At 34.4% G+C, this 25,319-nt stretch overlaps 1 protein-coding gene and 1 pseudogene across 5 annotated transcripts in view; one reads left to right on the top strand and one right to left on the bottom strand.

Annotated features, from left to right (window-relative positions):
* Positions 1 to 25,319, top strand: part of GTF2I (general transcription factor IIi) — a 99,842-nt gene that overhangs the window by 43,184 nt on the left and 31,339 nt on the right. For 2 of the 5 annotated variants that reach the window (XM_061210002.1, XM_061210006.1), the window contains exons 9-14: positions 1,129 to 1,206; positions 9,878 to 9,937; positions 11,961 to 12,017; positions 13,912 to 13,974; positions 22,800 to 22,910; positions 24,027 to 24,092. In XM_061210002.1, the coding sequence (XP_061065985.1) occupies positions 1,129 to 1,206; positions 9,878 to 9,937; positions 11,961 to 12,017; positions 13,912 to 13,974; positions 22,800 to 22,910; positions 24,027 to 24,092 (435 nt within the window). The remainder of the gene's footprint in view (positions 1 to 1,128; positions 1,207 to 9,877; positions 9,938 to 11,960; positions 12,018 to 13,911; positions 13,975 to 22,799; positions 22,911 to 24,026; positions 24,093 to 25,319) is intronic. The other 3 variants (XM_061210004.1, XM_061210003.1, XM_061210005.1) reach the window with 3 other exon arrangements.
* Positions 17,757 to 18,079, bottom strand: LOC133103579 (elongin-C-like; annotated as a pseudogene).

The raw sequence follows: 25,319 nt of genomic DNA, 5'->3' as shown, positions 1-25,319 counted from the left end.
GAGTATCATCTGCTCCTGACATGGCAGATGAGAAAGAGAGAGAGTAGGAACTGCAGCCATTTGGTGAAATCAGCATTTCATTTCTGAAAGCCCCTCCTGTGAAACCCTTTGAGGCTCCCCAGCCAAGGGCTCTTTGTTTTTGAATATATGGGGAATATATCTTTATTAAGAATTCATTAAAGAATTTGTTAAGAATCTTCTTTCTTAAAACTTTTAATTGAAGTATAATGTATGCAAAGTATAAGTGTATATATGCTCAATAAATAAAAAGTACACACTCCTGTAACCTAACACTTACGGATACAGAACATTAATAACACCCCAAGAAGGTCTTCTCCTTCCCCCTCTCATTACTCTTCTCCCAAAATCAACTACTTGCTTGAGTGTTTTTTTTTTAACCTAAGGCTTGTGCATTTTAATTTTTCTTCAGCTTTCTTGAGGGATAATTGACATTACTTGAATTTTAAAAACATAAATTTCTTTTCTCTAATTTTGACCTTCCTCTACATGGAATTGTAAAATATGCACTCATTTATATCTGGCCACAAAGGTGTACTTCAAATTATTTATCCTCATTGTGGGCAAAGTGTTATGCTGAAAGGTATGATTTGTTACCCTTGTTAAAAAAGGGATATATTAAGAGGGGGGAAAAAAATTAATGTGTCTCATTATTAAAATGGTTATGCCATATTTACTCTGGAATAGTGAGTTATTAAAATTTATGTTTGCAGATGATTTTCAGTGATTTATAAAAATATTTTTAATATTGAGTGAAAATAGAGTGTGACTAATTTTCTTTAATTGCAAAGATCAGAACTTGTCAGAGAACAAATTTAGGATTAAATAATCCCAGAATATTAGTAGTGTGGTTAAAACTACTACACTAGTAGTTGGTAGTACTTTTAGTACTACCACTAGTACTACTAGTAATAGTAGTCTAGGTTGGGTTTTAGGTTATTTTTGTCCCCCTGGCGCCTAGCAAACTTTTGTCTTTTGAAAGCCTTTAAAATATGTATGCATTATTCTGCATTATTAAGAGGGCAGAAGGGATTTCCCTATACTGTCTGAATGCCCTGAAGTATAATTATATAATTTAATTTAAAAAAATAATTTAATTTGTTTTTACAGGCATTTCTCTGGAAATGGCAGCTGTGACAGTAAAGGAAGAATCAGAAGATCCTGATTACTATCAATATAACATTCAAGGTAATACTGTTTAATACAATTTTTCTTTCCAGAAGTTATCGGTGGTTAAAATTAAAATTCGTTAATTGCCCGAATTCCTTAGATACTATTTTATTGATTGGTCCTTTGGTCCTTGACTAGCATGTATACTTGTAATTTATCACTGGAATAAAATAAATTTCAAAAATGGGGCACTAAAATAAACTCAGTTTACAGGGGAAATGTTAAATAATCATTAATATTCTTAAAAGGACAAGCAAAAGTTGTGGCACAATTTAGAATTCAGTTTGAATTTTCAGTTATTTGCAAGGCATAAGAGGTCTTCTAAACGTTTAATATCTCTATTTGTGCAATAAAAATAACTGCATTATCACTATGTTAAAAATCTATAAAAGATAAGACATTAATTTTAGGTATTTATCATCTTGTTCTGTAGCTGCTTGATTATCAAGAGGGAATTAAAGGTCATAATTTCACAATGCAGTTTGCTTTTATGCTTTGATGGGTTTTAGTTTAGAAGAACATCTATAGTTCATGGTAAGTTTAATTTTTATAGATGCATAAAGTACATTAAACATTTAAAGTATAAGATCTGATTGGTTTTATGTATATACCCATAAAACTATCTTCACTGCAGTCAAGATAAAGAAATGTCCATAACCCTCAAGTTCCCTTGAGTCTGTTTGTAATTCACAGCCCTCCCCAGCCAACCACCGATCTGTTTTCTATCATTTTAGATAAGTTTGCATTTTTAAGAAATTTATGTAAATGGAATCATCATAAAGTATATACTGTTTTCTTGGGGTGGGGAGCTATGACTTCTTAAATTCCACATAATTGTTTTGAAATTTCATCCATAGTGTGGCATATATCGATGGCAAATTCCATTTTATTGCTATTATTCCATTGTTTGGCTGTACCACAATTTGTTTATCCCTCTGTCTATTGATGGACATTTTGGTTGTTTCCAGTTTGGGGCTATTAAAAGTAAAGGTGCTGAAACATTTGTTTGGAAATACGCCTTCATTTCTCTTGAGTAGATCCCTAGAACTGGAATAGCTGAGATATATGGTAGGTATTTAAGCTGTTTTCCACTGTGCTTTTGCTATTGTACATTTCCATAAGCGGGGACAATAGTTCTAGTGGCTCCACATCCTTATCAGCACTTGTATGGTCCGCATTATTATTTTTAGCCACTTCAGTGGATGTCTTGTGATACCTCTTTTTGGTTTTAATTTGCCTTTGCCTAATAGGTTTAGTTCATTTAAAAAGATAAGGCTTTATCAGTTCTGGAGTATTATAAAAGAGTTATGAATAAATTTGTTCTGTTTGTAATCATGTGAATATCTGTATACAGATATTTGAATTTCATAACTTTTATCTGTCAGATTTGAATATTTTATTGCTTGTGATGTTAGTAATCACATGGCTAAAAGGTTGGGATAATTCTGAGGATTTTTAATTAAAAAGTTAAAAATTTGGAAAATATTTAGCCTTTATAGCAGTTGTTGGTACCTTACTAACATATATTTAATAAATACTGTTTAATAAAATCTTTTTAGCACATTATATTTAATTTTTAAAATAAAATGTCTGCCTTTATCTTTGGTATTGCCTTTTTTAGCTTTGCTGTTACTAGGCAGGATTATAGAAGCTTTTTTTTTCCCCCTTTGAAATAGGGAGTGTGAGTGATTTAAGTAATAAGAGTGGAAATCAGATGTTTATAGAGGAAAAGATTGCTGAAATGATAATATTTTAAGTGCAGCTGAAGAAGGTGGGAGCCAGACTATTAGTTTTTCATCTAGGCTGAGAGATACAGTCCATGCAGTTTGGGTACTTCTCTTAATAATTAAGCTTTGACAATTCTTTGTATATTCTGAATAAAAGTCCTTTGTGATGTGATTTGCAAATAGGTTAATTTGATGGTGTCCAACTTAGTGCTTTTTTTTTTTTCTTATATGAGTTGTGCTTAAGTATAATAGCTAAGAAATCTTGGTCTGACCCAGTGTCACAAAGATTTTCTTCTGTGTCGTATAAAAGTTTTCATAGTTTTACATTTAGGTCTGTGATTGGTTTAGACCTAATTTTTGTATAGTGTGCAGAATACCAGATTCAAACTTAAGGCATACAGATACCCAGTTTTTCCAGTACCTTTGTTGAAATGACTGTTCTTTTTTGTTTTGTTTTGTTTATTTTTGGCTGCGTTGCCGGGCTTTCTCTAGTTGTGGCGAGTGGGGACTACTCTTCGTTGCGGTCTGCGGGCTTCTCATTGGGGTGGCTTCTCTTGTTGCAGAGCACGGGCTGTAGGCTCGTGGGCTTCAGTAGTTGTGGTGCACAGGCTTAGTTGCTCTGCAGCATGTGGGATCTTCCTGGACCAGGGCTCGAACCCGCATCCCCTGCATTGGCAGGCGGATTCTTAACCACTGCGCCACCAGGGAAGCCCAACGACTGTTCTTTTTCCATTGCATTACCTTTATATCTCTCAGTTTTCTCGAGTATATTCTGTTACATTGATCTGTTTCTATCTTTTTCCAAAATTACATTGTCTTGAGGACTATAGTTTATATAATAAGTCTTAAAATCAGATTGTGAGAGTCCACCAAAATTATCCTTCTTTTTCAACATTATTTTGCCTATTTTAGCTCCTTTTCCTTTTCATATAAATTTTTAATATCAGCTTATTGATTTGTTCAAAAAGCCCTGTGGGGACTTTTTTTTTTAAGATTTTTTTTTTTTTAATTGTTTTATTTTTGGCTGAGTTGGGTCTTCGTTGCTGCGCACAGGCTTCTCTAGTTGCGGCGAGCAGGGCTACTCTTTGTTGCAGTGCGTGGGCTTCTCACTGCGGTGGCTTCTCTTGTTGCGGAGCATGGGCTCTAGGCACGCAGGCTTCAGTAGTTGTGGCACATGGGCTTAGTTGCTCCACGACATGTGGGATCTTCCCGGACCAGGGCTCAAACCAGTGTCCCTTGCCAATGCAAGGCAGGCGGATTCTTAACCACTGCACCACCAGGGAAGCCCAAGATTTTTTTTTTATTTTTTAATTCTTTTTGATGTGGACCATTTTTAAAGTCTTTATTGAATTTGTTACAGTATTGCTTCTGTTTTATGTTTTGTTTTTTTGGCCGGAGGCATGTGGGATCTTCTTACCTCCCCAACCAGGGATCAAACCCATACCCCCTGCATTGGAAGGCGAAGTCTTAACCACTGGACCACCAGGGAAGTCCTTCCCCCTTCCCCCCCGTGGGGATTTTGATGGAGATTGTGCTGAATCTATAGACTAATTTAGGTTGAATATCTTAATATTGAATCTTCTGATTCATGAGCATGACATATGTATCTTATCTATTTAGCTCTTTCTTGATTCCTTTCATCAGTGCTTTGTTTTCAGCATACAGGTCTTGTACATATTTTGTAAGATTTATATCGAAGTATTTAATGTTTTCCAGTGTTACTGTAAATGGTGTACTGTTCTTTTACAGTTTCAGCTTCCAACTATTTATTGCTAATATGTAGAACTACAGTTGACTTTTACATACAGACATTGTATCTTGTGACCTAGTTAAAATTCATTTATTAGTATAGCAACTCTTCAGGAAAAAATCTTTGGGATTTTGTAAGTAGACAGTATTATTTCTTTCCTTTCATTTTCTTGTGTTAATTGCACCAGCTCTTCAACATTCCAGTGTTACGTTGAATAGTAGTGAGAGTAGGCATCCTTACCTTGTTTGCAGTTTTAGAAGGAAATCTTTCTCTGTGAAAGCTGTAGGTTTTTTGTAGTTGCCCTTCATCAGATTGAAGAAATTTTCTTCAGCTCAGAGTTTGTAAAGAGTTTTTTTTAAAGGAATTCCTTTATTTTTATTTTTATTTATTTATTTTTGGCTGTGTTGGGTCGTTTCTGTGCAAGGGCTTTCTCTAGTTGCGGCAAGCGGGGGCCACTCTTCATCGCGGTGCGCGGGCCTCTCACTATCGCGGCCTCTCTTGTTGCGGAGCACAGGCTCCAGACGCGCAGGCTCAGTAGTTGTGGCTCACGGGCCTAGTTGCTCCGCGGCATGTGGGATCCTCCCAGACCAGGGCTCGAACCCGTGTCCCCTGCATTGGCAGGCAGATTCTCAACCACTGTGCCACCAGGGAAGCCCTGTAAAGAGTTTTTATGGTGATTGGATGTTGAATTTTGTGAAAGGTGTTTTCTGTATCTCTGGAGATGATTACATCATTTTTCTCGTTTAATCTGTTAAAATGGTCATCAACATTAATTTTCAAATGTCGGTTCTGACTAATGTCTCTTAAGAACATTTTCAAATGTTCTTAAGAGATATTAGTTAGAAGTTTCTTTTCTTGTAAATGTCCTTATTTGGTTTTGGTAATACTGGCCTAAGTGAATTGGGAAATGATATATTTGAAGAATTTTTTTGTAGAATTGATATTATTCCATTTCTATATATTTTTGATAAAATTTCCCAATGAATCCACCTGGACCTTGAGGTTTCTCTAATGGAAGGTTTAAAAATTTGCTCCATTTTTTAATTTTAAAATTTCTTTTAATCATTGTAGGTCTGCTCGGGTTATGTATTTCTTCTTGATTAAGAGTCGGCAGTTTGTGTCTTTTAAGGAATTTGTCTACTTTGTCTTAAGTTTTCTTTCTTTTTTTTAATTTTAATGTTTGCTGGGTCTGTAGTAATTTAATTATAGTAATTTGTGTCTTTTTTTTGTTTGTTTCTTATCGGTCATTCTAGCTCAGGGCTTTGTCTTAAAACTTGGCAATACTGACATTTTGATCAAACAATTCATTGTTGTCAGTATCTGTCTTATGCTCTGCATTGTAGGATGTTTAGTATCCTCCCTGGCCTCTCCCTGCTAGATGTATACCAGTAGCATCTCCCTAGTTGTGACAATCCACAACGTCTCCAGATGTTGCCATATGTCCCTTGGGGACAGTATCACTTCCAGTGGAGAACCATTGCTCTTGCTCTAGAACTTTCTCAATTTTTTTCTTTTTTCCTCAAAGATCTAGCTTTTACAAAATTTCAGTGATTTTTTGCTCTTATGTTTCTTTCTTTCTTTCTTTTTGGTTGCTTTAATTTTAATTTGGTTTTATTTTATGTTTCTTAAGATGGGAGCTTAAATCATTGAAATATTTTCCAGTGTAAGTATTTAATGCCATAAACTTCCCTCTTCAGCATTAGTTAACTGCACCCTATAAACTTTGATATGGTTATTTTCATTCATTTCAAAACATTTTCTAATTTCCCCTTTGTCCTCTGGTTTACGTAGAAGTGTAGTCTTTTTTTTTTTTTTTTTTTTTTTTTTTGGCCACACCGCATGGCTTGTGGGATCCTAGTTCCCTGTCCAGGGATCGAACCCAGGCCCTCAGCAGTGAAAGTGCTGAGCCCTAACCACTGGACCACCTGGGAATTCCCTGTAGAAGTGTAGTCTTAATCTCCACATACTTGTGGACTTGTCAGGTAGCTTTGTTACTGATTTTTAGTTTATTTCCATTATGGTTGGAGAACATTCTTTGTATAATTTCAGTTATTTCAGCTTTGTTAAGGTTGCTTGATGGTCATTCAGACCTGCTATATCTGTACTGACGTTTCTCTTTACTTCTATCCACTACAAAAGTATTGAAGTCTCCAACTGCCTCTGTCTATTTCTCCTTCCAGTTCTTTCACTTTGCTTCATGCATTCTGAAGATCTGTTGTTAGGGATCACTATGCTAGAAGCTCCTTTTCCCTTGGGCTCCTTTCCTGGCAGCCCCTTTCCAATGCAGACCGTTGTCCTGATTTGTAACAACCTAGGTTAGTTTTGTCTGTTTTTGTAGTTCATATAAATAGAATCTGTCAGCATGTATCGGGCTTCTTCTGTAAACATGTAATTTGTGAGACATTTTGTTGGGTGTACTTATAGGTCATTTATTTGCATTGCTGTATTGTACAGTCATCCTTTGGTATCCACAGGGGGACTGGTTCCAGGGCCACCCCCCAGTATCAAAACCCACAGATGATCAAGTCCTTTATATAAAACGGTGTAGTATTTGAATATAACCTAGAAACACCCACCCCTATACTTTATTTAAATCATGTCTAGATAACTTAAATATCTAATACAATGTAAATGCTATCTAAATAGTTGCCAGCATGCTGCAAATTCAAATTTTGCATTTTGGAACTTTCTGGGATTTTTTTGTTCCCAATTTTTTGATCCATGGTTGGTTGAATCTGCAGATGCTGAATGCAGGGATACAGATGGCTGGCTGTATTTCTAAAATGCTTTTTTAAAATGTTTAAAACCCACAAACATAATATACATCTGCCCAGGTTTACTGAATTTTACATGATATAACATGTTAACTATGTTACTGACACCCTTCTTTAGGCCCTTCCAATTCCCATTTTTTTCTCTGTTCTTCCTGAGTTAACCATTTTATTGAAATTGAGGGTTGTCCTTCCTGATAACGATTTTATATTTTAAATGCATATACATTCCCACAGAAACGTCTTTGTATGTGTATCCAGGCCACCTACATTTTATGTATTACATTTTCTCAGTTTTTAAGCTTGACTTAAATGGTATCATACTGTATATGTGTTTTGTATATGTTCTTGTGTGTCATTCAGTACAAGTTTTTGAGATTGACCATTTTTGTCACGTACAGATTTAATACTATCATTGCGACAGTTACCTGTGTGATTATACTGTAGTTCATGTGTTCATTCTCGCACTTAAAATCATTTATGTTTTCTTCCAAAACTTACGGTATTCCAAAATAGGCTTGGACACATCTCTGTGTACCTGTCAGTTTTCCTCTAAGATGTTCTCAGATGTGAGCGTTGGGAAAGTGATTTGTCTGCAGTGACTGTTAGACACTCCTGGAGTTGTGCGGGTGAAGTGTGCTGCTGATCTTATGACAGAGTCCAAGTCATTTGCTATTATAACATGTATGGTTAAAAGTAAACAACATAATTTGGTAGTATAGTGATATGTGAAGGTATGCTGGGCAAATATTAACCAAAAGAAACCAAGTTTAGTAATATTAATTTGAGGCCAAAAAAGAAAAAAATAACAAATATGAAGAGTAAGACTATATAATTTATATACTAATAAGTCATTAAGTTAATAGGATAATCATTAATTTGTATATACCTAACAATGTAGCCTCAAAAGTCTAAATAAAGAATTGATATAATTTGATACAATTGATAAATTTGTAAATGCAGTCATGTGGGAGATTTTAACAAATGATGAATGCTTATAAATGGTAAATAGAGTATTTGAACTCTGAAATTTACAAACATAAGCTAGTTGTTGTATATCCAGAACTCTTTACCCAGCAAATAAATGTTTATTTACAAGACATGGATCTTTTACAAAAGTTGACTTTTGTATTTGTTCACAGGTAGCCTTAAAGAATTCCCTGAATATAATGTAATTAGTTAAATTAGAAGTCAATAATAAGCATGTTATTTAAAATAGAAATTCTATACAGTGGGAATCCTAAGAAATACACTTTTATTGACTTAAAGAGAACCTAATTAAAATAATTTAGAACAGAACAATATCGATAATGATACATAGCTGGACTTGCGGAAAAGCAGCTAAAGCAGTATTTAGAAGTCAGTTAGTACATTTAGCTATCATTTAATTTATTTCTTCTGTATATTTTTACCCAGGATCACATGACTAGGAAGCAGTGAATCTGGCATTTGAATTCAGGTGTCTTTCATTTATCATCTTGCTCTTAGTTGAGATTCCAAATACAAATAATTTTTCTATTTTCTATGAAATTATTTTCTTCTGTGCTGTGTCCTTTATTTATAATGTGTAGTTTTGTGCCTCTTCGTGAAATCCCTCATGCATTTGCAAAGTCTTTCAAAAGTCTTAGGATATTTTCCAAAAAATATTCAGAGGTAGTGAAGTGGTTTGTATTCACATTAATGCAAGGACATGTTTATGTTAAGTAGTCATTGAAAACACAATGTTTTGTTCTCTTTTAAATCTATTACTTTCACTAAAAGCATAATACATGCAGGTGTGTTGTCAAAATCTATAGCATTCTGTGAAGGTTTAATTAACACAAAATACGTTGTATGTTAATAATTGGGAAAAACCACGTTATTAAAAAGTGTTTATGGATCTTCAGGAAGGGAGGATTCTGAATTAATTGTTTGTCATGTTTCTATTTCAGTGGAGATTCAAGCTTATTGATAGGTTAATTGCATTATTTTAGAGATTCTAAGGAAGGTGTAACAATTTGATTCTGCATTTTTCTTTAGTATGACAAAACATTAAGTCAAATATTTGGCAAGGAAGAAACAAATGCACCTTGTAAGATATATCTGCACTTATAATATGTATGAAGTAAAAGTTGCAGTTTGCTGTCATGAACATTACCCATATCCACCATTTTAGACATATTGTTCCCATTCATGTCGAGTTAGTCATTTTCAAAATTTCTTTTGACTGTCTGTATATGAGTTTATCTGAATACACCTTTTCCATTCACTAAGACCATAAATTGACACCATTCATTTTGTCAGTCTTTTTTTTTCTTTTCTTTTTTTTTTTTTTTTTTTTTGCCTTTTTTGTTCATGAAAAGGCTGTATTATTCCATATCTCTCGCCCAAATTTGTTTGCTGAAGTGACCCAAAATACATTTTTGGGATTACTTTTGAAGTATTATCTTTGTATCCCAAAGCAGGCCCTTCTGAAACTGATGATGTTGATGACAAACTCCCCCTTTCGAAGTCTTTGCAAGGTATAACTTTTTCACTTCCATTTTCCCACATACTGTTCTTATTTAATGTTTCTTTATATTGGACAGACTGTGTTTTAGTATTTATATCTGTATTATTACTTTTCTAAATGGAAAAGGAAAAAGAAATGTATTGGCCTTTTTTTTTTTAAACATATAAATGAACTTCACAAGCAACAATTTTTCAAAACCAATTTTCCCTTTTGTGAATCTAGTAATGAATCTCGAAATGGGTACATGACACACTTTCATATTTAAGGTAAAGTACACATTTATACCTTATATCAGAATAGTCAGAAATAAGGCTTATATTGCATAGTTAGTAATGTAAATATCAATAAGGTCATGTTGATACTTAGTTTTTAGAAAGGTTGTAAGATATCATTTGTAAATCCCTAAGTTTATTGATTGAATACCTCTTTGGGAATTTCTGTGTAGTGTTCCCTAACTTGATGATCATAGGCTATTTGTGCTGGCTTTTACTTTACTTCTGTCTATTCTGGCTTTTAGCTCATAAGATTTATTTTATTTAGCTTTACTTTTAATATAAATGTAATTGCTTATTTCAGATTTTTAAAGAACAAAAAGTACACGTAGAGTCATTGTTTACATGTACTCTTGTAATATTCGGGTGGGACAATCACCTTAATTTTTCTTATTCTTACCCAGTCTTGCCTTTTTAAGTACTGGCCTCTTCTCCGTTATCTCTCATTGTTTTGACCTCACATTTTTGTTTTCTTTGGCATTATAGTCAAAGAACCCAATGCTCCATAAATTCAAATGTTAACGTTTAATTGGGGGGTGGGGGCTGTGTGTTGAGAAAGCGTATTTAAGAAGTTAAATAAAGAAATAATTCATGGCTACAGATTTATAGATTTATCTAGTGTTTTGAGCTCAGGTGAGTTTTCAGAATATGAAATAAGTGGAAAAGAATCCCCAGATAATTATAGCACCATAAAGTTAGACATTGAAAACTAAAAACATTTGGTCTTTGCATGGCACTTTAAATTCAAAGGTGCTAGGCACTGAATGACAGTGTTTGTAGTCAGTGCTCTTTAAAAATCAAGATAAAGTGTATTTGAAACCCGTGTCTGGGAATTGTACCTTTAGTATAGTTTCTTTAATTAGTTACCAATGGATGACAAAATAGACCTGATTTTGCTTCCCCTCCCCCTTTGTGCTTTATTCTTCCTTATAGGTAATATATTTTTATTTATACACGAAGGCAGTGATTTTCAATCTTTTCTATGTTAGTAGCTCAGGCATTTAAGGACAGAGGATAAATATTCTGGGGCAGTTTGGGCACTTATCCTCATTGGCTCTCTTGGGTTTTAGATTACTTCTTTCCTATTTGTGAGTCAAGCTGCTTCTCTGGTAGGGTGAGCCTGTTTCCCTTTTGACTGCCTAACCTGATACATTGCTTTATGTTCCAGTGTTTAGAAGCAGGCACATTATATTACCTGAATTAAAATGCTTTTGAGACTAAAGGTAGTATCTTAAGTTTTAACTTATGAGTTTCCTTTAAGTGCAACTTTGGTTAAATAATGGGGATTGAGTTTCCATAGCTTCCACCATAGTAAAAATGGAAAGCAGGAAACATTTCACAGCCCAACCTGAACTTGTTTATCTAGCCTTGATAGAGTCTATGAGCAAAGAAGAAATTTACTCTGGTGTGTGTTTTTGTGTGTGTGTCATTGACAGATGAGCATCGCACTTTGAAACATACTATTCTACTTCTCAAATTCTAACATCTATCAGTAATTATATTGTGTAGTTCCAGTAACTAATAGTAAATCCCCAAACCTACTTCGGTTTAATCTATACGTTTATGTTTTAAAATAATTTTTTGAGCTTTCATACAGAAGTGTTACATGTTTTTCTGAATTAGATAACATTGTTTGAATTAACTGCTAAGGAGTTAAGGAATCAGTTTGTATTCATGTTATTATTTGCATTGTTACCTAGTATCTCTTCTTCCAATATCAGTCTTTATTGGTTTATTATATGTGGTATATTTTCTTTTTAGGAAGCCATCATTCTTCAGAGGGCAATGAAGGAACAGAAATGGAAGTACCAGCAGAAGGTTAGATACAGGGATTTTTACTTTGCTGTACTTGTATTATGTTGTTCTGTTCTATAGAGAATATTATCCTTAAAACACCTTATTTGGAAATGAAATGATGATTGTTATGGTATGCCTTCTTAGCCAACAGGTTGTTTTTTTAGTCCTAAGATGATATTTAATATACCTCTTTTACTGTACTGAATAATAAAGCATATGGGGAGGAAAACTTAAGTGGTAAGTAAAACTCTTCATGATGCAAAATGCTGCCCATTTTTTCTTGGTCATTTTTTGCCATATTTTGAAAGAATGGTTTTGATAGTTAGAATTAAAATTATTACTGGCTCTGTTCATATTTCATTTAAAAACATACTATTAGTACCATTTTTTAAAGTAGGGTAATGTATTCTCCATACGATTAATGAAAGAAAGATCTCCTCTCGGCTCATTTTTATATCCACAGCCACCCCGTGGACTGCTTTCTCTCTTAGCCAACCATCCTCCTCTGATTGTAGGATTGAATGGATATTCAACTATGGTACAGCTGTTTTAGTTATTGGAATCTTGAGTTAAACGGTTACCATGCAGAATGGCTTCCTGTTGCTAAACCGTTTAGATAGTTCCAAAAGAATTTTTTTAGATTTCTCCCAAGGAAAATAACTGGTTAAGGTAACTGGACATTGTTTTAGAATTATTATTTCTCACATAAACTGGTCATGTCAAGCCTTATTTTTTTAAGAATAAAAAGGAACTCTATTCTGTACCTTTTTATTCCTTATATTTGCTTTTTTGTTTTATTTTTTAAAAATCAGTAATTTGATCTTTTACTTTCTTCGAGTGGAGGGAGTTCTGAAGGTCCCTGTAAAGTTGACTGATCTTTCCAAATTCAGTTTTAGAATTAGAGTATTCTAATTGGAATACATTTCTTGCAGAAGTATTGAAATGCTCATTTTAAATTTCTTGCTGAGTTTTTTTAATAGACAATGGTGTGGATGAAATTTTTTTTGTTTTCTTTTACTGTGTGTAGGTAATTAGATATTTCCTCTGTGACAAAATCCTCTGTTTTGGATAGGCAGTATTTATAGCAAGGAGATACTTGTATACAAGACAAATTGTACTGGGGTTCATTGGGCAATGTGAATTAGATATTCGGCTTTGAACTACTTTATTTTTGAGGAAATTTTTATTGTCATATTGCAGTGTTAATAGAGTCGAATTGAAGTTCAGTTCTGTTCTTTATTCCTTTACTAACAAGTAAACATAATCTTTGGCAAATCAATTAATCTCTCAGCCTTTGCAAAATGAAAAGAGAGTTGATGAAGATACTCTCTAGCTGAGCTTCCAGCACTAACATTCTGATGTACATTTGTTTTGTGTAGTAACACAAATACTTAATTTTGTAAAGTATGTTGCATATAAAGTTAGGTGATACAGTCCTGTATGCATTTGTTATAGTCACTGTTTTGATATGAAGGTCCCCATTGCAAAAAATTTGATTGTGGTTTTATTTAACAATATAAGCCACTCCTAGGATTTCTGAAAGAAGAGGAGAAATAGTTTAAAAAGAATAATAAAGCCTTTGTTTTTATCCTAGCGTCTTCTAGTTACAGCAGGAAAATAATTGTACTTCATTATAATTTTATTCCTCTAAAAATAAAAGTTTTTTGAGTCCATTAATGCAGGTAATTTGGTATTGTCTAATAGTTTTCCAGAGTTTCTCTACTTTTTATTTTCTTTTATCCCTACTTACAATGAAAAGGGTCAGATATTTTAATTTAACAAATAACGAGATGAATTAAAATGCCAGTAAAATTTTATAGTAGGCTGCTTTTGGAATATCAAATCAGTAAAATGTTGGAACATAATAGAAAGTGCTTTATAATGAATGTCATTTTAGAATTTTATTTTTTTCAAGATTCTACTCAACATGTCCCTTCAGAAACAAGTGAGGACCCCGAAGTTGAGGTGACTATTGAAGGTTAGTTATCTAAAAGCATTGATTCCAAAAGTTTACTTCTGGTCATAAAAATATTTGTCACATTCACATTGCTAAGTATGCATTTCATTCATTTTTAAAGGAAACTTGTGAAAAAAAAACCTGAAGCATATATGTGTATGTGTGACCAAAGCAGCCCATATCCCACCAGCACACCCAGTGCTTTGGGAGTTTTAGACAACAAAAGTAAGCCGTGAAAATGAGCAGTGGGCCAAGCCATATACTTTCTATCATTGGGAATAGAGAATTTTTAAAAAGCGAAAACTATGACCAGACTGGATGCACACAAAAACAGATTTATAACCTGTTATTGGGTGTGATATAAGAGACTTAATTAGTACTGGAACCCCTGTGTCTACCTTAGGGAAGTGGAGGAGAAGGTGTTGATAGTTTTCCCCCATAAAATGCAGTTAGAGGCTAGCATATAATCTGTCCTTCAAAACTTTTGAAGCAGCAGCTACAAAAATATTCTAAAGTAATCTCTCTATATAGTTAAAGTTGCTTCAAATGTAGTTTTTTCTTCAAAGATAATGCATGAATGCAGATGAGCCAGTTTGTCCTGAATTATTGAAAGATTCAGCTAATTATTAACAGTATCACGCTTTATGTTTAATAATTATTAAATGTGTATTGATTTTTTTTTTTCCTTTGAAGTTATCTCACACTATTCCTCTATAAGTTTTTTCTCCTCAAAGTAGTTTTTTCTAAGATAAAAATACAGCTCTGTTAACCCCCGCCCTGCTCCAGTGACCCTCTACTCAGTGGTAGATGGCACTTTATTGTGTATGAACAAATAAAATACACACATATCACATTTTCCGTAGTTTTTTTTCCCCCATAACTTTACATCTTGGTACTTCATCATTATTATTTTTTTTAACTGCTACATAACCTTTCTTGGTTTGCTATCTTTGTCTTTCCTTTTTTTTTTTTTTTTTTTTTTTTTTAAATAACCTGTCTCCTACTGGTGTCCACTTGGTTATTTACGGTGTTTGGCTACTTCAAGCTATTCAAAGTGTTTGTCTTCATTGCTTCTAAATTATAAGTTGATTGGTAGCTTTTACCTAATATCAGAAATTTTCTCATACTTTGTGTATTAACATCTCAATTAATTTAATATACATATTTTATCATTAACATAATTTTACTAACCTAAAAGCAGTTTTGAATTGTTTCTAGTCAAGTAAGTAAGTAATTAATTTGTCCACACCGGGCGGCATGTGGGATCTTAGTTCCCCAACCAGGGATCGAACCCCAGCCTGTTGCACAGAGTCTTAATGAACTGCTAGGGAAGTCCACAATAATTGAATTTAATTGCTTTTTAATTTGAAACTCAACTATGAGAAGAAAATCTATAAATATTATATTTATATTATGAACACTAAGAACCTTTTCCTTTCTATAGAGATAAGAAAAATTGATGATTAAAATTATTAGCATAAAGCTTTTAAATAGGACTAATAACCACATTGATTTATCTGAAAACAAATCTTAAAACAGATAAAGGCTTTGTTAGAATTGTTTAGAAAATAAACACTTGTTTTTAATAGCATAAGACCTTTAAAGGGATGTCAAGATAATTATGAAATAAATGACTTATAAACTTGAAATGTGTGTCAATCTTTTCAGTTTTAACTCTTTGGAGGGAGTGATAAATCCCATTTCTTTTAAACTAAGACATAGTACCAGAAGTTTGATACATCATCCAAATTTGTCAACAAGTAGAATTTTGCTATTGAGGCTGCTGCCTTATGTTCAGAAGACCAGTGAAATACCAGGTCTGTGTAACGTAATTACTTTTCAGGGTAGCATTTTCTGTGGGATATATGTTTACGAACAAACTATTATATACCAACTCTAATTAAATTGCTAATTAATTGTCATCCATACATTAAGGAAGGTAAAATGTAATCTGTGATACTAACAAGGAAGGTCAAATGAGAACTCACATGCACATCTTTTTATAAGTATATTGTATTTTTTTCTGGAAAGATGATTATAAAATGCTAGAAACTATCCATAGTTAGACAATTAAATTTTGATACATTCTCATATTAGAAAAAATATATTGTCATTGAAATGGTAACTTTTTTTTTTAAAATATGTGATCTGAAAAAAGACCCCTAGTGTAGTATGCTTAGTGAAAAAAAAAAAAAAACCCTGCCTTGCAAGAACAAGTCACCTTTAAAAGGAAAAGTGTATCTATAGAACTATGTTAGTTTTGTTTAGGAAAATACTTGTGCTTGGAAGGAAATAAGATAATCCTGCTTGCCTGGGGGTGACTTTTGTTTTCTCATATTGTATCTTTCTGCATTTCCCAAAAAGTTTATCGAAAAGAAAAAAGAAACTTTGTCATCAAGTAAGTTTGTAAGATTTGCCACAGTACTTTAACCTTGATATCTTTATTTGCAATTATGTGACGTTATGAAGGGTTTAATTGAGATTGATGCAGACACGTTAAACTGCAGGAAACAGTCTATTGAGCTGAGATGTGCTCTTCCATTTGTGATGATCAATTTGTTCTTGAAGACAGTGGTGCGCATGTATAACTTTTGTGACTTAGGTTTGGGAAATACCCCCTTGGAGTAATATGGCTGTGCGTGCCTTAATTTCATAAACATCATGACTACATTTCTGGGTAAAATCAGACTGTTGTCAGGTCTTTGACACATGCATGTCTTTGATAAGTGCAGAGACAATCTTACCTAAGAGTTGTTTGAGGTCTGGCTGTCATGGGTTTGCTAATAATGGGAAGTGTTTTGCTTGAGAAGAGGTCTCCTTACAGTGCAGTTCACTTTCAACGCGTTTTCCCCCGAACTTGAGTCATTCACACGTTTATTCTGCTGTGGCCTAACGCCCTGATTGTTTCTTAACTTAATTTGTCTTCAAATTGATTTTTTAAATTTTATTTATTTATATTTATTTATTTGGCTGTGTCGGGTCTTAGTTGTGGTGCGCGTGGGCTTATCTCTAGTTGTGGCTTGTGGGTGTTCTCTCTCTAGTTGTGGCACGTGGGCTCCAGGGCGCGTGGGCTCTGTAGTTTGTGGCACGCTGCCTCTCTCGTTGAGGCACACGGGCTCCGTAGTTGTGGTGCGCGGGCTTAGTTGCCCCGTGGCATGTGGGATCTTAGTTCTCCGACCAAGGATTGAGCCCGAGTCCCCTGCATTGGAAGGCGGATTCTTTACCACTGGACCACCACGGAAGTCCCTTCAAATTGATTTTAAATAGATTAAGAAGGTTAATTTTGTGTCTTAAGTAAGACTCTTTTTGAAATTTTAAATTTTCTTTCTTAAATAAATTGAAAAATATACATAAATATTTACACACCGGAATGGAGTTCACAATACCACCTATATATGGACTATACTTTTTTGTTTTTTGTTTTTGTTTTGTTTTTTTTTAAATTTTTTTTTTATTTTTTATTTTTTTAATGCTATTCTTGTCTGCTTACATTCTTTTTATGTATGTATGTATGTATGTGTGGCTGTGTTGGGTCTTCGTTTCTGTGCGAGGGCTTTCTCTAGTTGTGGCAAGCGGGGGCCACTCTTCATCGCGGTGCGCGGGCCTCTCACTATCGCGGCCTCTCGTTGCCGAGCACAGGCTCCAGACGCGCAGGCTCAGTAATTGTGGCTCACGGGCCGAGTTGCTCCGCGACATGTGGGATCTTCCCAGACCAGGGCTCGAACCCGCATTCCGTGCATTGGCAGGCAGATTCTCAACCGCTGCGCCACCCGGGAAGCCCTGTTTTTTTTTAAATAATTTATTTAACAATCTAGGAAGTTTGCAGCCATCAGCAGTTCCAGTGCAATTTCAGGTGCAGTTGGAATTCAGGAATCTCCATGGAGCTGTTAGTGTAGCAAACCTTGTAGGTAAAATACATGCATACTTTTGATAGCACATGTGAAGGGATCTCTCTAAAATTGACTTCATTAGTTTCGTTCTCAGCAAACTGACCTGGGCCACTCAACATGGCTTTTATTGTTCCTGATGTTAGCGCATGCTCTCTTTTTACAGTAAATTCGTGACCATCCGAAGATACCAATTTTACATGCATGGCATCAGGGCCCTCATAGCCACCGTAGGTTTTCTCTTCTCCATCCACTATGTTCTTATGAAATTCTACTTTGCGTCCACAGGAACTTTAGTAGTTTCTCATCAGCCCCGCAGCAACCACTGTCACCGCACCGGGTCCCAGCGCACCACCACAGCCCTACGCCAGGGCCACTTTGGGTAACACTGTTTTAGAGTTTGAATAGTTGGATTTCATCCTCTGATGGTATCCTTTTTCATGAAATTTATGCTTAGGACATTGATAAATACTTGGCTGCTGCACAAAATTAAGGACTGCACTATTCAAATGTTTATTTAATCAGTCCACAAATACCAGGCCACTTGTATGTGCTGGGGGTTGTACTAGGTGCTAAGGAGTGAACAAGATAGGCAAATCCATTGAAGAGTTTTGAACAGAGAAGTGATAAGTTCTGTCCTCCTTTTTGAAGAAACAGGGCTGCTGTAAAGACTGAGAGCAGACCATAGTGGAAGCAAAGCTATTGTAGTTATCCAGGGCAGAGAGGGAGGTGCTTTAGAACTGGATGGTGACAGTAGGGATAAGGAGTGACTGAATTCTGGGCATTTCTGAAGATAGAGCAATAATAGTCTTTGCTATTTGTCACTGTTATCATGCTTGTCTTATAAATGTTACATGAGAGTTCATAGAATCTATGTAATTGGGTAGGTTATCATTTGAATATTTTGTATTTTCAACTTTATAGTTGCTAACAAATCACTTAGTGAACATCCAATTATTATGTAAAAATTAGACTTTTGGAGGATTTAGGACATGGGTCCATGGGTGGAAAATGCCACCTATTAATTTGAAATGTGTAGGGGTAATTAATTAAGAGAAAGAGTGCCTGGTTTATTTTGATTTGTTTCTTTTACTTTGAATAGGTGTCAGATTATTTGATAAAACATTACCAATTTGATTATGTTGAAAAGAGTATCAGAAAAAATTTTTATATGCTATTAATGCATTCATCAAGAATTAGATGAGTTTAGTAACACATTTTAGCTCTGAGGTCTGTGTTATCTATAGGTATATTTGTAAGTATGTTGCAAAAAGGAAAACAGGATTTTTCTGGATACTAATTTGGGGTTAGGGTCTGTTACTGCCTTTTTTCAAGGGGTGGGAGGCTTGTTTTTAAGACTGAGGCATAGCTGTGACATATTCCTCACTGAATTGCAGCTTTTGCATGTTAAAATATCTTGAAATTCATTTTATAAGCTTTTAGTTTTGATGATGTAAATATTTTTAGTTTGGGCTTAAATTGGAAGTGTCCAGAGATATGTGTCTTTTTACACAGAAGTGGTTGTTTATAATGTTGAAGCACCATGATAGAAAACAGTGCTACCTGCTGGACTGATTGTTAGAGGCAGACTGGTTTCTGCTACATGGAAATAATTTGGATCCTTTGTGAAAGAGATTTTGAGGTCAAGAGTAACAGTTTTTCATACTTTTTCAAAATCAGAGTTTTTTGCTGCAAGAGTAGAAAAAAAATAGAAGGTGTGGTTGAGTTCATAGCTCTTCTTGATCTAATTCCATGTTTCATATGAATTAAAACACTCTAAGATCAGGTAATAAATATATGAAATGGGTTAGTCTTTTAATAAAATATATGTTGTGGTATTTTATCATCACACATAATTAATTTCATCTGTTTACATTTAATAGATTGACTTCATTATTTGTCACTGGAGAGAAATGTGATAATCACTTTTTAATATTTTACAGTCTTTGTTAAATCATTTGTTATCTTGTTAAAAAACACTCTCCTAGATTTGTCTTTTTTCTATTAATGGTCGATGAGGTTACTTTTATAAAATATGTTTATACTATTAAATCCTTTTGTTTTAAAATAAGTTAATCTGATTGAACAAATGAGGTCTTAGACACTAAAGAAAAGCTCTCTTGCCCTTTCCCCTTGGCCTCAATTTCAAACCGTTCGGATTACAATTGGGATGAATATAATAGAGCACTGACTTTTCATTACCATCCTAAAGCTATATTTTCTTTTTTATTTTATACTCTTTCGGTTTTCATGTTATATAATTCAATTAGCAATAATTTTAAATGATAATCTATAGAAATATTTAGGCTGCATTAGCCTGTAAGGAAAATACTTTTGTTTTAAATGTCATTGCTTAATGTTTGTAAAGAAATATTGATACTAAGCATTTAAAATGCTTTGACAATATTCATAGGTGAAATGAGTATATTTCATTTTACCCTTTGCAAATTAGCCTGAAAATACTCTCAGGCGTCTAAAAATCTATTTGGAAATTGGAAAGGGGGGATTTTGTCAGTCTGTTTTCAGAATTGAAAGCCAGACATTAGAGAAATACCTAATACGTTTTCCAAAATGTATCTACTTAGGTGTGAATCTATTTAATAACCTATTTAAGAATCTTCTGACCTTTTTTTTTTTTTTTTGATAAAGAAATTAATTTTATAGCACCAAAGTTTTTATGGGTTAGATTCAGTTGAACTTTATAAAATTGTCATTTTTGTGAGTCAAAACCAGTTGAATAGCAACAACGTCATAATAATGCTATTAGTCTAACATTAAGAAATTTTTTGGTGATTACTTTTTCACTGAAATAAATTTGATTTAGCCAGTTATGAGAGGTTGGTAACTAGATATAATCGTTTGCCTTTTCTTAAAACGCTGCTCAGTTAAGGAAGCTTTATTCTCTGAGTCATCCAGACTCCACATATTACACTAATGGAATCTTCCTAAAGGAAAACTCTGGCCCATTTACCCACTAATCAGCAATTTTTGATGATTTGCTATTGCCGCAAAATGTAATCCAAATTCATCATAATGTTACTCCAGTCTCTCTGTGATCTTTGCTTTTGACCATTTTTAATTCTTGTAGTAGTTTAATCATTATGAGCCCATGTTAAATAGTCAAGTTTTATTTTACTGGTAGTTTGTCTTTTTTAAATTGTTTTTTACTACAAATTTTTTTTTGTTTTTTTCTGGATTTGAACATGGGTTTCTACAGTGGAATTCAACGCGTGAAAGTTTTTGTAGTGTCGTAAGTTGTTTATATGATAACTTGTTCCTGAAATAGTATTCCCTTTCCCAGCACATAAATGGGTCCTAATATGACTTTATCTGGTATCAGTGACATTGATACCTTTTTCTCTTATTGGTTTGAATAGTCAGTCAGTAAATGATTTTAGGTAATCAGTGTGACATTACAGTTGGCCCACCATATCTGCAAGCTTTAACCAACTGCAGATGGAAGGTATTCAGAAAGAGTTTTTTAGAAAATTCTAAAAAGCAAAACTTGAATTTGCCATGTGCCAGACAACTATTTACATAGCACTTACATTGTCTTAGGTATTAGAAGTAATCTAGAGATGATTTAAAGTATAAGGGAGGATGTGCGTAGGTTATATGTGAATAATATGCCAATTTATATAAGTGGCTTGAGCATCCGTGGATTTTCGTATCCACAGGCTTTGTCTGTAAAGGAAGAACCCAAAGTCAGTGAACAAGGGCAGCCATGTCTGTGTTCTCTGATGCTATGATAGGAATGAGATTTAAGTATTTTAGGCTTTAGTCAGATTTTCCCTTGATTAACATACAAAGTATATAGAAGTTATCCATTGCTGTCCAAGGCATCATTGTATATTAGGCTAAATTTGAATTTCTTACTGTTTTTTGAGAGTTAACCTGTTTAGCTGAAAGAATGATACCCATAATTTCATCTCAGCTGCACTATCTAGCATATGACATGGTTAAGTCATATAGCATTCTCTGATCTTGTTTGTTTAGCTGTAAAATGAGAATGAAAATTATACTGAAAAGGGGAATTTAGTGTATCTTATGGTATCTTTTTGTTACTGCTGTTGCCTTTAACCCAGTAATTATTTTCTTCTTCATCCCACATTTTTTTAAAGTATAGATACCTGAAAATGGTATTTTCAATAATTTATAGATGGTGTTTGAGCAGAAATCTCAGTAGTGTGCCAACTGATATTTTCAGGGACCAGAAGAAGATGACAGTTGATAGCTTTTCTTACTTGATCCAGTGTCCTTTATTCTAGCACCAGATGTATTGAAGTATCACGGCAGAGTTGAGTTGCAGGCATAGCCACAAAGAACTCTTACTACAAAGTCTTGGGTAGTCTATATTCAGTGCTTAAATATTATGATCGCTCATTTTCTACATACATGGGTATTGTATTGGATGAATCAACAATACCTGTTTCACAAATAATATAATCTTACTTCTTTTAGTTTCGTTTGTTAAAAGTTTTTAACATACAGTTATCCAGCCTCCTTTATGTATGCTTGAATTTTGTATATGCTTAAATATTTTTCCATTCAAGATATATTTTCTCCCCGTTTTCTTATATATTTGTATAGTTGTTGGTAGCTGTCTCCATTAAAACCCTTTTCTTGGAAGACTTAAAATACACTATAATTCTAGACAGCTCTCTGAGAGGAGTTAGGAGAAGGGGAAATTTATATGACTTAATTCAAATTAAGCAAACTGAAAAAAAGGAGCAAGACAAAGGAAAACGAGTGTTATTCACTTGAGCAGCTCCGAAAAGAGTAGGAAAGCTGGAAATGTAACTGGGAAAAAATATGCTGAAAATGGCAATACAGAAATAACGGTTGCTGTCCCAATCATATTTAAATCCCCCCACGTCTTTCGAATGCTGAGGATTTTACAGGCAGTGGCTGTCACTCATTTAGACTGTTCCTCCAGTGATGATAGTTTTCTTTTTCAAGATGATGATTATTCTCCACCTACCAAGAGACCAAAGAGCAATGAGCCTCCCCAGCTGCCAGTCACAGAACCTGCCAATGCCGGCAAACGGAAAGTGAGGGAGTTCAACTTTGGTAAGTTCTCAATTAAATGTGGTCCTCTTTTCTTTTTTTTCCTTCCGAACTTTTTCTGTTACTGAAGAGTTACAGCATTCTTTGGGGAGGATGCCTTAAATATATTACTGCCTTATAATCTAAGCTGAGGAAAGCCATGGACAGTTTGAAGTAACCTTGCAGACACTGCTTACACATGTTTTTGTATACCAAAGCATAAGACATTGTATCTTCTGTTGTTAACTAGAATTGGTAGACTTAAGGGAATTTCCTGGCAGTCCAGTCGTTAGGATGCGATGCTTTCACTGCTGGGACCCGGCTTCAGTCCCTGGTCAGGGAAGTAAGATCCCACAAGCCGTAATGTGGCCAAAGAAAAAATGGGTAGACTTAAAAATCAGTGTTAATGACTTAGTAATTCAGTTATTTGTCTGAGATTTAGATCACTTTTTTATTTCAGATATAATTTTTATATTAATTTTTCTTGCTTTGTGTAACTGCTGGCCTCTAATCAAACCACAGTGGTATCCTTTTGAAGGGACTAAGTAAAATATTAGTGGCAAGATGTGTTTGTGATCCCTATTTTGAATAGATGGAACATTTAGCTTTATACGTTTTTTAAATAGTACTTTAATATTTTAAGTTGTTTTAGTCATAATTACTGAATATAAATTGAAGTTATATATATAGTAAGTTTATATATATTCTTTAGCATGCTATTATAAGTTGCAACTGTACATAAAGTCTTATTTCCATACAACTTAGACATGTTTTAGAAGGTTTCCTGCACAGTCTTGGGGACCTTTCTCTTTTTCTCCTCACTTTGTAGTGTTTAATTGACGGGTCTTTTCTGCCCTCCTGCTTTTCAGAATTTATAAGTTTAAAAAGAGGTACTCAGTATGAAGTGTTCTGAAAGTAATCTTTAAACAACCCTATAATCTCTCACTGAACCAATTATAAGAACCGCAAAAAAGAGAAAGTCCTTAGGAAAACAGTAAAATTATATAGACAGGTGGATTATTAAAAATCAGGATATATTATGTAGAAAATAAGTCGTTAGATGTTGGGTCATCTTAAGAACATATTAGTGCCTCCAAACAGGGATTTATCATTGAGTTTTAACTTTCTCTTAATTTTCAGAGAAATGGAATGCTCGAATTACTGACCTGCGTAAACAAGTTGAAGAGTTGTTTGAAAGAAAGTATGGTAAGTCTAAACTTAAAAATTCCTGTAAGGTTTTGTCCGTAAGCTTTTTAGCAGTGGAATTACTGTTCATCTAATGTGAGCAAGTCCCATTCTACCAGTGTTTGTGCCTTCCTTACTTATCTGTCCCTGGAAAGGTAGTGGATAGTGTCTGTCCAAATATTAGAAATTTTCTTTCCAGATCACAACAGAGCTTTCGAAGAAGTTTCCTTTCTTTAATTATCAATTAGTATTTCCGTTAAACTTTCAGCATGCATGTTTGGGAGTTTATTTATATATTTGTTGCAAAATCTTGAATCTTGGAGATTTAATTGAAGAGTATTTTCTTAAGCAATAGTCTTCCTTAAACCTGATGTGTTAAATCTAGTATTCATCTAGATGCCCTTATTTTCCCTACTCTCGATAGATACCTGAGTTTGTTAGATCTCAAATTCTCTTTTCCTTTTAGTATTCCGTCCTATAGCTACCTTTATATAGTAATCAGAGAAACAAGATTTATTATCACCTGGTATCAAATGCTCACCTAGAAATAGCAAAAATTGTTTAAAAATATCTGTTTTGTTGGGTTTTTTAAATTTGGAGAATTCTTTGCAAATGACTGGCAAAGCTGTAAAATTGTATATATAATACACTGAATTTTAACTTGAAAGTCTGTAGTGCTATCCTGCATTACTGAATTTCTCTAAGTGAATTTTTAATTTAATTTTATTTTTTATAAATCTATTTTATCCATTTTTACTTTTGGCTGCGTTGGGTCTTCGCCACTGCGCGCGGGCTCTCCCTCGCTGCGGCAAGCGGGGGGCCACTCCTCGCTGCGGTGCGCGGGCCCCTCACCGCGGCAGCCTCCCCTGTTGCAGAGCATGGGCTCTAGGCACGCGGGCTTCAGCAGTTGTGGTGCGTGGGCTCAGTAGTTGTGGCTCGCGGGCTCTAGAGCGCAGGCTCAGTAGTTGTGGTGCACGGTCCCAGCTGCTCCGCGGCATGTGGGATCCTCCCGGACCAGGGCTCTAACCCGTGTCCCCTGCATTGGCAGGTGGACTCCCAACCACTGCACCACCAGGGAAGCCCCTCTAAGTGAAGTTTTTAAATGATAAACCACATTGGGATTATTTACTTTAAGTAACTTGAACAGTTCCCTATCACGGATTATAACACTCCTCAGTGAAGATCTAGAATTAGAGTAAACTTCATGAGGAATTCAGTAACTTTTTCTTTAATATTTTCAGTTATTTT

Source organism: Eubalaena glacialis, chromosome 13, assembly GCF_028564815.1.
Source record: "Eubalaena glacialis isolate mEubGla1 chromosome 13, mEubGla1.1.hap2.+ XY, whole genome shotgun sequence".
In the NCBI taxonomy this organism is placed as follows: Eukaryota; Metazoa; Chordata; class Mammalia; order Artiodactyla; family Balaenidae; genus Eubalaena; species Eubalaena glacialis.
Note: the sequence above shows the minus strand (reverse complement) of the source record. Positions and strands in the feature narration are given on the sequence as shown.